At 34.7% G+C, this 16,528-nt stretch overlaps 1 protein-coding gene across 1 annotated transcript; it reads right to left on the minus strand.

Moving 5' to 3' along the window:
• Positions 1-10,492: 10,492 nt before the first annotated feature.
• Positions 10,493-13,192, minus strand: LOC110447542 (collagen alpha-1(III) chain-like). Its single transcript, XM_021493314.1, has one exon. The coding sequence runs from the start codon at positions 13,190-13,192 to the stop codon at positions 10,493-10,495; it is 2,700 nt and encodes an 899-aa protein (XP_021348989.1).
• Positions 13,193-16,528: the final 3,336 nt, after the last annotated feature.

Below are 16,528 nucleotides of genomic sequence, written 5' to 3' on the forward strand. Positions count from 1 at the left end.
AATTCAAATTTGCTCTCTGAAATCAAGATACATAGAAACGTGAGTACAAAATATGGAGTAGAATTTACCACGAGAAGAGTTTTCTATCTCTTGGAACCATTTTTGTATAAAGTGATCTTTTAACCGTTGTTTAACTACAGCTTTGAAATGATTTCTATTCATAGTGCATGTATTTTGAAAAATCCAAAAATTGCAAAACCTAACTTGTTTAATATATCTTTTATGTAATTATTCCATTTAAAATGCATTTGTTCATTTGATTGTAAAACATATATATCAGACTAGATAACTTGCTCCGCCAGTTAACAACTTAATCGAGAACATGATCATTCTTGTCTTGATTTCTACTTCCAGAGTATATATCCCGGTTTCTCCATAAATCATATAATTCGGAATAAAAAAAAATCATATTTATGATTCTTTTACAAAATTGCAAATAAATTCTTTCTATGGTAATAGTGTTTTCGAATCCCCATATCTCAAAAGCATACAATAGGATCAGTGAAACAAGAGAATCAAATAACCTAAGTTGCAAATCAACAGACAATGGAATATTTCTTATTTTCTTGTACAATGCATATAGTGCCTTTTTAGCTTGTTCAGTTATTTTTGTTTTTGCTTTACTAAATGTATCATTGCTATTAAATAATATATAATCAGACAGTACAGATGATTGGGTCCGTACGAAATATCAGTGACTGACAAGTGATCCGTAACACCAATAATTACTCATATTTCGGACTGTAGTCACTGAGTACTGGTCATTCTCCTATCAGACAACAATACAACAATACGTGTCATTGAATGTCTGTCGTGATCGATGACGTAGAGCTACATTTCATGAAAGGATTGGTTAACACTTCAGGCGAAGTCCTGCCGAAACAATCATCTCTTTGTATTTTGTTAGTCCTTATTACGAAAGATTTAACATACAATGAGGAGTTATCCATTAAATTGGGTACTTTATTTGATATGTCAATGAAGACATATTTTTATAATATATCACTGAATATTTTCTTGTTATATGTCGTTGATAAATATATACTTTGTTCGTATAAATTACTGTATATAAATAGAACCGAAACAATCACCTCTTTTATTTTAATCCGTCCTCCTTATTAAGGGTCAATGTTGAGTATTTAAGAAATTATCCATTAAAGATGTAATTTTTATTTATATGTAAATAAATATATATTATCTACTTTTTTAACAATATATCACTGGATATTTTCTTATCAAAATTGTTCTTGAAAATCTGATACTTTGTTTGTGTAATATATTGTATATAAACAGTGTATAAATGACACATTGTAAACAGAAAATATATAGACATTGATATTGCGGTAAACACGACAGATTGATGACCCAGTTGGCGGTATCAGTCAGCCATACCAGACCTAGATGTATAGTCTTTGTAATGCACAAAGTGTTTGTAGTTTTTTATGAGGTAACATACATGACATTATCAATTTAAGGAGAAATATTTGCCAAGGACGATTGGTTTACAGAGATCAACATGTTATGCTATTAAAAATGGTGGAGGTAAATGAACCCCTGTACATCAATAAAAGGCGAGGAATATATTGCGTAAAATCTGAAGATGGTTTTTTTTTATAATTCAATAGAATTGGATTTTTATAATATTAAGTCATGTACTGGAAAATAAAACATTAGACGTGTTAGAAATGGGAAATAAAACTGTTGACATATTTTTTACATTTCTTAGATTGGTTTGTATGTCTTTGGTAAGTCATCAAATAATGGAACAAAAATGATTATAGTACTACATACTCCAAGGGTAATACATTCAGGCTTGTAATGTTGTTTGATTTTTCACAGACGTAAGAACAAATTCGATCCTCCATAATTTCCTATCAGTTTAAACATTGCTATTTTCTTTAAAAGCAATCAAGTGAAAAAGGAAATGTATCATTGTGTTTAAATAAATATAAACGATACACGTTATTAATTAAAATAAATTCAGAATAACTGTTTGAAGTACTTTATTATTCACCAAAATACAGAACCATGCCGAACAACAAGTAACAATTAGACAAAATCATAACAACATTTTGGAAGTGGGAACAATATTAGGACAAAGGTCAGTCGCTACTGCCTGATCAAATGTTGGGCCGTTTGATGCACGCGCACTCTGTTGCCATCTTCTATCCACCATCTGAGCGAAGAGAAACAGTAAGATATAAAATGAGCGCTCCAGATGAAAGTTCAGTCTGTATAATTCAGTCATTTTTATTAATTATTCACGTTAACTTACTAACATTTTTATCATTTTTTGTCATTTTTTTCTTTCTTCAAAAATAGGAGAAACTAAGATGATTAAAATGTTCCTTTTTTTTTTTTTTTTTTATGCTTCACAAATTCAAAATTGAAATATAATGATGATAAGAACACATCTCCATCTTTCATTGGAGGTGTGCGTCTTTACAGAATCGGATGGGGGTCAATGGTGATTGTGTTGTAAACTTTTGTGTGTAATCCCAGGAAAACGCACGTGATATTTAGAGTTAGCTCCCCTATGATACAGGAATGAGTACTTACCAATAACGAGCGGTCTATAGAGAGAACGGACTGCGGTTGCCTGTCCCACTGCCAGCGTTATTAGTCTGCTGACCTACAGAAAAGTGAGTTCATGTTAACATCAATACCTACAGCCAACAACACAGATATAAATACATGTACCAGCCCCAATTTTATTAATTTTCCATGATTTAAGTACATTAGGTTATCCCATAACAAGGCAATGTTGAAGTTAAGTTAAGATTTGTCATTTACCCCAGCAATGCTTTTGTATAGAACATTTAAAGTTAAGATTATTTCTTTAATTAACTTAAGTTGATAAAAATGAGACCATACAGAATACAAAATAGCAAATCAAACAGAAACAAAAGGGGAAAACCTTCAAAAACCTATTACAAAAAACTTTATTTAATAAAGTATTCATACATAATGTTTACAAATGAAATAGCTATCATTGAAACAAGCTTACAGTGTATGTAAATTCATCTCGTCACATTTTTAATGCTGTTCAAACACACTTCATCATGATATACTGGTACATAAAATCAAACCGTTCTGATAATGTACCTTTAGACAAAATAGTTCAAATTGACATCTTTTTATTAAAAAATGGCATTCATCTACCTTGTCCCCCTGGTCCGGAAAGGAACTGTTCAAACAAACCTCCACGTGACCCTACAATAGCACAGTACTGTAGTATCCTACTATATCATACAGAGATAATCCAAACCCATAATAGAATATTAACAAAGTTATCTAAAGAATGTGACAGAAAAGGCGGAAACCCTAACATTGATAAGGAAGCTTATGTTATATTTAACGTCAAATTTTGTCAACACTTGCTAAATATTTGAATGAACGAATGACGTTTTGAAGGAAAAAAACAAATATAGGTCCCTTGTAATTAAATAAATAACACAATGATGAATGATGGAAGCAAGAAATTTTCGGACAGAATGTTTATCGAGAGTGTCAGTTCAACTACAAATTATTCATAACCAATGGCATTGTCCACTTTGTTTTCATTAGAGTCAGGCTGTTAGTGCGGCATCCTGAGTCAGTGGTTTATAAACAACAATGTTGTTTACTTTGACTGGAACTGGGCATTCTTTCTGTGGACTATATTTGAACTGGAAGAAAATTGACGACCAGGAATAAAAATGTCCTTGACAACCGTCTGCGTTTCTCTTACATGTCTTCTTGCATGCCATACAGCTGTATCTGCCAAATATGTGCAAATCGTACATGTTTCTTTGGTAGAAATACTTCAAAGGTGAATAATCTTATCTTTGTGTATCCACTGTTGCATTTATCATTTGATGTTAGTATTATATAGGTTGAAAAGTATAATATCAATATTTTACATCACATAATAATGTAATTTGACGTAATTCAGAGTATCTGAGTATTTGAAACTATATCCTAAAAAAACCACGTGTTTGCCTTAAATACAATTCACCTGACAATTGACTGCCGAGGGCAGTGGAACAATTAACTATAACCACAACCAAACAAATACATATTACATATTACACGAGTTTAATAAATATCAAATTAAAGGAAACTTAATTTCCGTTGCTCCATTATTATTAATTTTGGCAAAATCACTGTGTTCAACATGTTCAGATGTTGAGTTATCTTAACCTTATGCACATGCGCATGCCAAGCTAATCGTATACCTAGTTGCAGTGTTAATTATCTACGTAAAAAGGTCATTGTACATGATGTAAAAGAAAATCCAAATCTTTGAAACATTTATACTATATTTTACAACAGCGGAGTAGTAGGCCATCATTAATTGTGTTTTCCTCGTGGTTATTCATGTTGTCGTGTTGACAAAGTTGTCTGTGGTCGTGTTATTTTCGTACTTATAATATACTTTGAAAAATAGATTTGTTTCGAGAAATGTGTTGGTGGTATAAAACGCCATGCCTGTCATTTATAGTAACACACCATCTTTTAACACATCTAAATAAAGGAATCATAAAACGATAGATATACGTAATAAATTGTAAACATTTTAACCAAAAATATCCCATAGTTCTATGAGACAGGTTATATAGCTGAAAGAGGAAAACACCCGAAAATCTTCCACCAAATCAGGGCTAAGACTTACTAGGTGACATTCAACTTTTATAATCATTTTGGATGTCGAATATGGTACTTGTAAAAAAAAAGACACGATTAAATAAAATAATATGCGATATTTTTCTTTTCTTTATTTCTCGGACATGTGGTACAAAATGGAAATAAAAGTAAAAATACTTTCTAAAATCCATATGGCCGAAGCTTATCCCGCGTGCTGCTCTTAGGATATAATATAACCATGCAAGTTATCTCCCTTTTGATGAGATATATCTCATCATGTTAGTTTTCACTCCCAATTCAAATAATGAAGAAATGCTAAGAAACTATCTTAAATATGCATGCATTTGTTTAACTAAACAGAGTCAAACAATTCCTTATTTGTGATTTAACTAGTACCATAGTAACAGCCAAAGATCATTGTCACTTTTATCTATCGTGATGATTATTATTTCATTGGTATCGATATTGGATATTATGAAGCAATAAGCAACCTGTAACAAGCTTTTATAATTAATTTAAGTAATATATGAATAATAATAATAAGCACAAGATAGAAAAACAAAATATTAATCTTACGATTTTTTGTACTGTTAGGACGACAAAATCACCAGCAGACTATTTTGTTGATTTTAGTCTGGATTAGGATTATTAGGTAATAGTAACAATTGGACTTGATAAAAACATATTTTGTTTGCATTGAGAAGTATTTAGCAAAAATAATAATAGTAAAATTTTCTCCAAAATTTGTGTTTTATTTACAGAATCTGCCCAGAACAACTCAATTTGATGATCTAGTAGTGATACCACTGAATAGTTACACATTTTATGCAAATGAGATATACAAGGCGATACATCAGTAATTCTTAACAGAAAAGAAAAAAAAGTAATCGCCATTAGTGAAATAATGTTCAAGTCAATGTCACTCTGAAGTGATCACAAAAAAACGCCAATAATCATCGTATAAATAAATGAAAATAAAATATACAACATTTGATAAAGCGCCCTATATAGCTAACATAAGCCACTCTAAAGCGCTTTACAGTACATAGATATACACTGTTATACAGTCAATACAATCAGCATATATATTAATCAATACAATATTGAGGAAGTCTATGCCACCTGGATAATATCTACCTATGTGTGCATACCTGTGTGTGCTGGAGATGTATTGTGTTCTGTTTGTAGTGGGACCGTGCTTACAATGGTATCATTTATAGTGCCACCTTACTTGAATGCTACAGCACAGATACCGCAACACCCATCCCAGATCATTTTATATACCACCTGGGTTGTTGGAGTTGTGTAGGCAGGAGAAAAAACATTTTTTTCTGAATATTCCATGCGTACGGCGACTTCGGGGATCGAACCCCGGCGCCTGCTTGGAAGGCCGGAGTGTAAACCACTCAACCAATCCGCCCAATACAGTAATAGTCAATAACACACTGAACTATTTACTTGTGACAACATTGTATTAGATATATAGTCCCTTTTCAGTTAAACACACGTGTTCTTACACCAAAAGAAACGCAGTTTGTGTTTGCATTTACGAACATTGAAAATATGCTGGGGTATATAATTTATATACATTATTCAAATTAAATTGGTATACATAATTTTCCAAAGCGAACTGGACGTTGTAGTTACAATGGTGCCTGTAAAAGCTAGGAAATTATTTCTTACCAATTTAGAGAACTTCAAAATGTGAACAGCACATGCATGATATGTACACCAAACCGATTATAGGTTATTTAACAAATATCATTGCAATGTATTATAATGTAGTAATATCAAGAAAGGAATATTAAAGGAATATAAAATGATGAACATATATATGCATAAATGACTATATTTTCTTACTAAGGCAAACATACCAAGGCTTTGCCAGATATTTGTTTCAGCAAAATACAACATAAGCTGTGAGAACAATGCCTGTTTAAATCAAACTATCGTTTTCTTTTAATTCTGTTAGAATTATAGTTTAACTACCAATCAGATATTAATTGTAGATAATATGACACTTACATATAAAAACGTGTAAGTGTATTATGTCAATTATATTCACAATTGGTATGATGAGGTTTAATAAAAAGATACTTAATCACAAGCACATGTTGCTAAAACGAAGCATCCTCAGTTTCGGCGAAAAGCGGGAAAATATTCATCAACACAATGTTTTATCAATCATTTGATTTTGTTTATGAACGATTAAATGTCTTGAGTGTATTGTGATCGGATGTGTCAAAATGATAAGAACATATTGGATACAGTACACAATAAACATTCTGTGCAATATTGTATAATACAAATGATCAAGTTGATTAATTAATCCACCACGACAATGCTAAATCGGAAGCAGCATTTTCTACCAATTTGCAAACACAAATATGACGTAAAATGCTAAGGATTCATTTTTAAACTATGTGTTGTAAAAAAGGGAAATATAATAAAAATCAAAAAAGAAAAATAGTATCAACATGAATCAAGTTTAATAAGGTAATGTTCACTAATATGTACTGATTCGTGTATTAACCTATCTATAATTGAATTATGTAGATGTATGAGAGTTCAGGTACATAGGTAGCAGTTCTGAACAGATCTTTTTCGAAAATGTTAGTAAGTATATGTATTTGCATGTTTCACTATTACATAATTTACAACAAATATCTTACTGAATCACCATCGGAGAGACTGTTGGTTTTATGTAAATTTAATAGATGGCTAAAGAATAAAAATATCATTTTTAATATAATGATGTACAATTTTGTCTCTAATTGTCAAATTTGTGAGTAATAGCATAATAAGAAATACTGGAAAAAACCCATCTGACGTTTAAACTAGGTAGCGACAACAACCTTTAATATGTCAATGCCAATCTTCAAACTTTAATTTACTACTGACTTTGTAACATACATGGTAATATAAGTTGATAGTGGAGATTTATGGTCATTTTATCTTTTTATAAATCAAGAAGTCATTTAATAACTGTTACTTTTTACACACGCATATTATCTATGTTCTTCTCAATTGAAAACTTGCGATACAGACAAAGCAGAATAACAAAAGTTCTATCAGAAACTTGTTGAACTCTTATTAACTCTTACGATTAAAAAGGAACAGGGCATATACATAAATCAGACAGGTCATCAATGAGGGAGGACTTATAACCTGTTACTACTTGTTCTCAAAGGGTGACATATTTTAAATAAAAAAGTAAAGAATGTATTGGCGTTTACTATTATTGTATGCATATGTATAACAGCCAAAACAATGCAAATTTGGTATTTCTCTATTTTATTATGTAAATCATGACTACGTTAAAATGCAGTAGACTTAAGTAAAAATAAACTGCTGGTGATCATTGCTTTAAAGTAGGATAGGTTAATCATCAGCCTGAGACCTTACAGACGATAGTGAAAGGCGGTGGTGTACGGTCAGGTGAGAAAGTATCGGAGCGTGTAACACGAGATACAGTGAACAGAACCTCGACATGTTATCAAATCAAAACTAAATGTCTGGACTTCCTATTTTAAAACGGATCGGTTACAATGTTTGACTCGTTAAAATCACTTTTGTAACGGTTTTAAAAAGAAAAGGAAACTTCCCTCCAGCGCGCACATAATGCCGTTTTGTTTTCTTAATGCATGGTCGCTTTAGACATCAATCAGTCAATTAGCTTACGTGGCTTCGTTTAGTTCCTTCGACTGTCTTATTTGACTTAATGAACGATATGATGCTACCTCTCTTGGCCCTGAATTACCCCCACGGACGCCGACATGATGGGATCAGTCAGTAAATTAAATATAACAGTCAGACTACTTCAGTTTGGCATTTACAAACAGCATGATTTTCTTGAAACTTCCGCATACTGTTTATAAGTATGCGATGACAATGGTATTTTTTATTTAGAATAATACGTCCAATACACGTTTTATCACGGTGCATATTTTGTTTTCCTAAGACTGCGGAGTAACACGCCTTGATTGATAGGGTTTTCCTTTTGGTTTTTCATGTCGTGTTGACGAGGTTGTTTGTTTGTGGTCTTGTTATTTTTGTACAATAAACAATATAAACAGACTTAGTTCGATACCGCATGGCAGTAATGTTTATGAAAAGAACTATGTAGGTGGTATTGAAAATGCTATGGCTGTCATTTGTATTAATCCACTGATCCTTAACTCTTCTCAATATATTGTTCATCTAACGATGCTTAAACGTACTAACTTAAGGCATGTTATTCATAAATATAGCTTATGAAAATATTATTCTTGGTTTAGAATAATATACATAGAATTACGTTAAATCATGCAGATTTGTGCAACATCTCCGTTTCTCCAGTGTAGTGGCAGTTACCGTGATGACTACAAAAATCTACCCAATGATATCTTTTATATTCCATGTCCTAATTGTAAATGCTGCTGGCCCACTGACCCTTTGATCTACAGTATGCTTGTCACCCTGACTCTGTTCTGTGTGATTGAGCTGTGAAAGTAGTACATCATGTACTTAATGTATTGAAATGAAGCATGTCCATGCCATGGTATTGAAGACAGAGTCCCAGGCCTGTGCATGTTTTGGACGACAGTACAAAACAAATAACAGTGTAACAAATGGACTGTCAATTAAATTATCCATTTAACTATTTTATATTCCAAAAGGCAAAATATATTTAGAAAACATTTGAAAGAAATATGTCGTACTAATAACGAGTCGTAAACTTTTGAGATCAAATGATAGCTTTTAATGAATCCATTTACTGACATAACAAATAATAGTATACAAGAAGAATGTAGTCTCTCTGTACGTGTTACTATAGCCTCTGGTCTGCTTTCGGTATTATTTTCACCAAATGTTGTTTTCGTCTACATGTTAGACCAATTATTTCATTATGAAAAAATGCCATGGCGCCAAACCCAAATACAAGAGGAGTGTCAAAATCGAAAACATACAAGAACTTTGAACCCAAACAGAAAACCGGAAACCGTAGGCGAAACAAGGTAGATATCCTGTCCCATATTATGAAGCCCTTAAAATGTTCAGCGAAGATTGAAAGCTCACTAGTAAAAGCTCGGGATTAAGTTATCTAATTTGGGCAATAGCACATGATAAATAGTCAATGACAACATAATTTGTTTATGATCTCATCTTAATTCGACCCATGATTGTTTTCAAGGACGTATATGTATATGTAGCTGTCATTGTTAAATTTGCGTATCTAAATTCCTGTCACTACGTCGTTCGAAACGCAATCACTAAACTTATGTGATTTACAGTTACTTTATACTTGAATGTACATAATGAACTAAAGCGTTATCTATACAACCTTAACAGGAGTTTTTCAAGAAGTAGCAGTTATGTTTCAACATCTAAGGATGATATTAAGTTTACTTTTAATCACTAACATTTCACGGGAGAAAGAGTTCTTACGTTAATTACCGAGGACGATTGGTATATCACGAACGGGGTTTTCAGATACGATGAATTATTTCTGAAAATTGTTATTTTTCCTATACAACTCAAACTCGTGATAACAAGTGATTTGCAAAATTATAGTGATTTACATTATTTTTAAAAATACAGTGTATGCTATTCAATCCTAATTGGCTTCTTACGCTATCAGCTTGGAAATGGAGTTTTAAACCTAGTTATGGAACATATCTTTCATGCAAACGTGGTACATTGAATATTTATGTTTAACTATCATTGAGACGAGAACAGAAATACATCATGCTAGGAAATTTGGCATGAAGATAGAACTATTTTGCCATACAGGATAGTAAATAAGATTACATTTCACGACACTTAGGATTCTTTTGGTAAGAAGGCCAGTAATTTTCACTACTTGGTTACTAGCTCCTTACATAGGTTAAACTGTTGACATACCTGCTGACGGATTCGGTCGGTTCGGATTGTCCATGAAGTTATGAACTGTAGTACTCATCGGATCAACCTGATTTGGTGTAGATTGAAATGGGAAATTTTGGATTGGATTAGTACTAGAACCTACTGTTCCAAAGGAGATACCATTCTGACTAGCAGCCCCTGATTCTAGACCTGGGTTAGAAGCAGCACTCGTCTCACCGCTGCCACCAAGAAACTGAGCACCAGACGGTAGTGCGGAAGCAGCAGCAGCAGCTGGCGAGCTATTGTCATTATTGGCGAGCCTTCGGATTGCCTGCATAATTTCTGTCCTTGAAACATGACGGTCACTTCGCCATAAAACCCGTCCGTCATTATCAGTTATCGTGGTGACCATGTCACTATCTCCTTGTTGATTATTACCTGTGCCTGTTGTAGAAGACGACGTCCCCGCATTTGTTCCAGCCAATCCATTTAAACCTGTGCCAAACTGGTTCTGACCAGGCGTTCCTCCTAATGGAAACTGCAAGGCTCCGCCAGGTTGACTAGAAGTCCCGCCAGCTGGATTCTGAGGAAAAGATAATGGTCCAGGTAATCCATTTGAACTTCCTTGACTATTAACACTGCCCTGAACAGCAGTCCCACCTTGTGGTGGAATCCCGATAAATGGAGGTTGAAACTGATTTGGGTTGAATGCTTGTTGGTTTTGAGCCCCTTGCGGAGGCTGAAAACCTACTTGTTGATTGTTCCCTGGTTGCATGCCACCACTAGGAGTTATTCCTTGCATAGGGTTATTCGTACCCATGTTACCCTGGGGATTGCCCATGAAATTTGGGAATCCAGGCATTTGATTATTGCCTTGATTGTTTCCTCCCTGATTGGATCCTTGCATTCCATTCATCCCCGGCATACCATTCATCCCCGGCATGCCATTAATTCCTGGCATGCCGTTCATCCCTGGCATGCTATTCATTCCTGGCATGCTGTTCATCCCTGGCATTCCATTCATTCCCGGCATTCCATTCATTCCCGGCATTCCAGACGGGTTACTTATACCTCCCCCTTGAATGCCATTATTCATTCCTCCTAGCATGCCAGTATTTGGCGGAATACCACCTTGCATGTTACCCGAATTACCGTTTATTCCACTTTGCATATTGTTCATTCCAGTCGGCATTCCATTCATACCGCCTTGCATACCATTAGGTCGTCCTTGCATATTATTCATTCCACCTGGCATGCCATTCATCCCTCCTTGCATACCATTAGGTCCTCCTTGCATATTATTCATTCCACCTGGCATGCTATTAATCCCGCCCGGCATACCGCTCATCCCCCTTAATATTCCATTCCTTACGCCTTGCATATTGTTCATTCCTCCTGTCATACCATTCGTTCCACCTGGTATATTGTTCATTGGGTTACCCAGCATATTATTATTTCCTTGTCCTCCGTTCATTCCCTGCATACCGGGTCTTCCATTCATTCCCGGCATTCCGTTCATACCAGGCATTCCTCCATTCATTCCGGGCATTCCAGGCATTCCTCCATTCATTCCAGGCATTCCTCCATTCATTCCGGGCATTGCTCCATTCATTCCGGGCATTCCATTAACTCCAGGCATTCCAGACATGCTATTCATTCCATTTGTACCAGGCATGTTATTTGTGCCTCCATTTCCATTCATTCCCGGCATGCCATTCATTCCCGACATTCCTGACATTCCGTTTCCACCGGGCATAGCGTTTGTCCCCATATTTCCATTCATTCCGGGTACTTGTCCTTGATTTCCTTGCGAATTCAATGAGTTTCCAAACATATTTGGTGCGGAACCTAACCAGGGTGGAGGGAACTGACCTTGAGAATTCGAATTTTGTGTTCTAGCATTTGTATTTCCACCGCCAAACTGTGGAAATCCATTATTTGAAGCTCCTGACATTATGCCTGAAGGCGTCTGTCCAGTTTGCATTCCAGGGATATTCCGGCCTTGGTTTTGGGGTGGTGTTATTTGGTTGCCTTGTTGATTCATTTGCGTTATGTCAGGTATGCCAGGGAATGGCATCTGCTGTCCAAATGACATCATCCCATTAGGGGGCATCATCCCGTTAGGGTGCATCATCCCATTAGGATGCATCATACCATTTGAAGGCATCATACCATTTTGAGGCATCATACCATTTTGAGGCATCATCCCATTCGGTGGCATCATACCATTGGGTGACATCATGTTCCCGAATCCGCGTTGACCAGCGTTTGGTTGGTTATTTGTCTGTCCACCTTGTTGAGGATTCGTGTTGCTGTTTGTATTAGATCCAGAGCCTGAACCCCCAAAAGACGATGGCGTTTCGCTGTCTTGTTGTGGTGATAACTGCCTTAATAATTCGTTTCCCCATGCGAGCCCGAATCGATCCGAGAAGTTAGGCATGTTACTAAGATCCAGCACATCACTTCCGAATGCTGTCTGGCCGGAAGGCATGTTCCCGCCAGGTGAATGTCCACCTACAAATGGCAACATAGTACCTTGGTTCCCCTGCGAAAATCCCTGGTTACTAAACATCCTAGCTCTGCTGCGTAAACTATCAGCCATATTAGCTGGTAGGACCCTGAAATTTCCCATCTGATTCGTTCCCATTTGTGGATTCCACGATCTCTCTCCTCCACCACCTGGCGGACCCTGAGGACCCTGAGGACCTGGTGGACCTGCCATTCTGTTTCCTCCACCACCCATTTGAAAGTTCGATACGGGACCGGGTGATTGGCGGAATGGCATCACCGGGAATTGATTTTGAAACCGCAGTACTCTTGGATCCCAGGCGGCATTTGGTCTGCTACCAAATGGATTCCCTTGTGGTACGAAGTTTGTTTGGGGCGGTTGAGCTGAAGAAGACAATGTGTGATTTGTTAGATTAAAAAGTCCTCATCATCTCCTCAATTAGAAACTTTAGTATAGTTTATCGGCTCATATATGAAGTCGTGATTGCAAAATGTATAATATGTTCAGGTAGAGAGGGAAATAACATTTATTTAGTGAGGTATTTATTGATATACAGGAAATAGTTTGTCAACCGAAATATATTTGTTTAGAAGATATCCAGAATGGTTAGGTCAATTAGACCTACATAACTCATTTAATAATAGTTTACATTAAAATAATCAAGTTATTACATTTTAAAGTGATGTATTTGAAACTATACGATATCCATTTTATTCACGGTAACAAAAAGAGATTCCTTAAATAATTCAATAGTATTTTCATTTGACATAGCAAATAGCATAACTTTATTGTAAAGATGACAACATGCCAGAGTGGCGTTGCGCACTGGTGAATGAATTCGTCCCTACAAAAAAACAATGTTTATATTTTTTACGTCAAATGAGGACACGACAACATGTGTGACATTGTATTTTTTGAATACTATTTACCTACAATAACCACTGTCTACACTTTAACCTACATTTTTTACTTCGATATTGACAGACGACATGTGCAATTAATGTAACAAAACAAAGCTTATGACTATTTAAGTGCTTTTCTGGGTCTTTTTCATTATCTTGTATTGTTTGATTATCGATCATCAACCGCTTCTAGTTTATATTCATATTTAGTTAGCACATGGTATAATGATAGTACATCACATAAAAACGTGTTTTCACTTTTAATATCCTTCATCCGTAAGCATATCATTGATGTAGGCCAATTGAGATGTTAAATTTGGCTTAATTATAATAATACAAGTGGATACATATAAAAATATAAATGCCACATCAAAATTAAGGTATGTCTTATTCGGAGTTTGTTTTTAACACACACAGTAATTGATATCTTATTTTGCGAGATTTCGAAAACCTTTTGCAGGGACGGGAAATATGTTAACCAATCCCGCCCTTATTGGAGGTAAAGAAACATGGGGGGAACAATACAATAAATCAACCATTACACACCATGCTTACATACACCACCAAAGCTAGAACAATTCCCATTGCTTGAATGGAAGTGAAGAAAATCAACGAACCCGTATGGATTAGGAGGGAATGTGAACCGATGAGCAAAGACGAAGGTGGACACAAGTTGAGTCATGTGTATGACGCCATTTTAATATCCACTAACGGTTGGAATTGGTAGACATAGTATCGTCCATCTGACTGCTTGCAGTATTAGATGGTTGTTTGGACAAACGTCTCGATTTTATTCTGACAGTTGGCTTTACTGGATTGACGTATGGTGGCTTAGTGAGGGGTTTTAGCGGTATAGAGTTGAGAAATCCGCCATTTTCACTATTTGCTCGTGAAAGAAACGCTCGCAAAATAAGTTTTCAATTACTGCTGGGTTCAAAACATTCATAGTATATTTCTTATCATGAAACTGTTCAACAAAACAAGATTTATTTTATAGCCTACTTAGTGTGTGACTTACCACAACCATGTAACGAGGACAGCGATTTCAGCTTTATAAAGTAAATTCCGCTTGTTATACCTACGATACGCACAGCATGTGCGTCCCTTTCATTCGTATAGTTGAACTAATAATAATAAAAATCTTATGATAAACAGCTACTTTTGAATCTGCTAAAGGTCAAACGTATTAGATTTTATTAAACAACCTTATATTTATAACCAGGATAAATTTAAAGTGCATGCTAAAAGAGGATTACGAAGCACATTTTGAAAGTACATGACATTTACATTGGCCATAGTAGTTGTAAATATTAGTTCAAATTTACGGTTAATAAATTATTTTATTAAACTAATGTGATCTAATATGTTCGACAGTTTTATTCGATCTGCCATTGGAAAGGTTAATCTATTTTTATCCCCATTGTGACATCACCCTTGACAAATTAATATCCGGTCGTTATCCTACAGTTAACGGTGAAGACTATTAGCATTTTTTATGATCGCTATCGTGACATATGAATATCAAACTATTTTTTTTATTAAACTTATAGTTTCGTTGTCATTACAACGGTTCTCACTTCGAGAACATGATATCATTTGAATTTAATCTAAATGAACATTTCGTTGTTTCTTTTTGTTCTAGATTTGTATTTGTCCTCATTTTATCCCAGTTTCGTTGATTACGAATTCGACTTACAGATTAGTTGTTTTATTTGTTTGTTCTGTTAATTCTATGTCTTCCAAACAATGCTAGGAAGGGTCAACACAAGGGATGTTTAAAAATAAAAAAGACCTTATAATGGTTCAATCCCTAACTAAAGCCTATCAAAACATTGGAAAGAATAAATGTATAAGTATAATAAATAACATTTTTATGAAATGTAGAACGTTTAATACATGTTTTAAAGTGACGTTGGAACCCCATATTAATGCGGTCTAAATAGAGTTAGTAATAGCAATATATCAATCAGTATATATGAACGATCATAAAGGAATGGGACCAGGGTAACTAAAGGTAGCATTTATAGCGTTTTGGTCTTTATACTCTATTATAATCGGTGGAAATTCAATTATCTCGCCTCGTTTAAGACATTTGTGGTGTTTTTACAAAAATAAGTACGGTAGTTGGAATATAAAATAATTAAGTTATATTACGTTGTCATTACGTTCGATGGGACAAGATTTTGAAATCGTTTAGGGGAAGATAGCATTACCTTTTATCTCACAAACACAAACAGGTAGCGTATCGTGTAGTGTTGTCACAAGGAGGAAGCCGTGATAGACAGTTTACGAGCGAACGATAAAAACTAACGAGATCATCATTAGATATTATTTCAGTACACTACCTTTGAACTTTAAGCTGTAAGTATATATGGAGATGTCACTGAATGTCAATATGATGACGCGGTATAACAATGGAGGAAATGAAAAGCGTGCTGTCAGTTTCATTATAATTGATTTTCTATAAGACATTAGGAAAGTTATCATTGAAGGTGTGTTATAAGAAATCAACAAATTAATTTAATACATTGACTGGATGAATAGTAACATTGTTTATAGTACAATGTATGTAACATTGTTCCGGGTTATTTTGAGCTTATATTTGATTTAACAAAAATAACATTACATTGACATGTATTTTTGGATA

The sequence above is a fragment of the Mizuhopecten yessoensis genome, unplaced genomic scaffold (genome assembly GCF_002113885.1).
Source record: "Mizuhopecten yessoensis strain PY_sf001 unplaced genomic scaffold, ASM211388v2 scaffold3459, whole genome shotgun sequence".
NCBI classification, from domain to species: domain Eukaryota; kingdom Metazoa; phylum Mollusca; class Bivalvia; order Pectinida; family Pectinidae; genus Mizuhopecten; species Mizuhopecten yessoensis.

Bases quoted from the DNA above. Each gene is read 5' to 3' on its own strand.
- LOC110447542 (XM_021493314.1), bottom strand. From the start codon at position 13,192: ATGGCAGGTCCACCAGGTCCTCAGGGTCCTCAGGGTCCGCCAGGTGGT.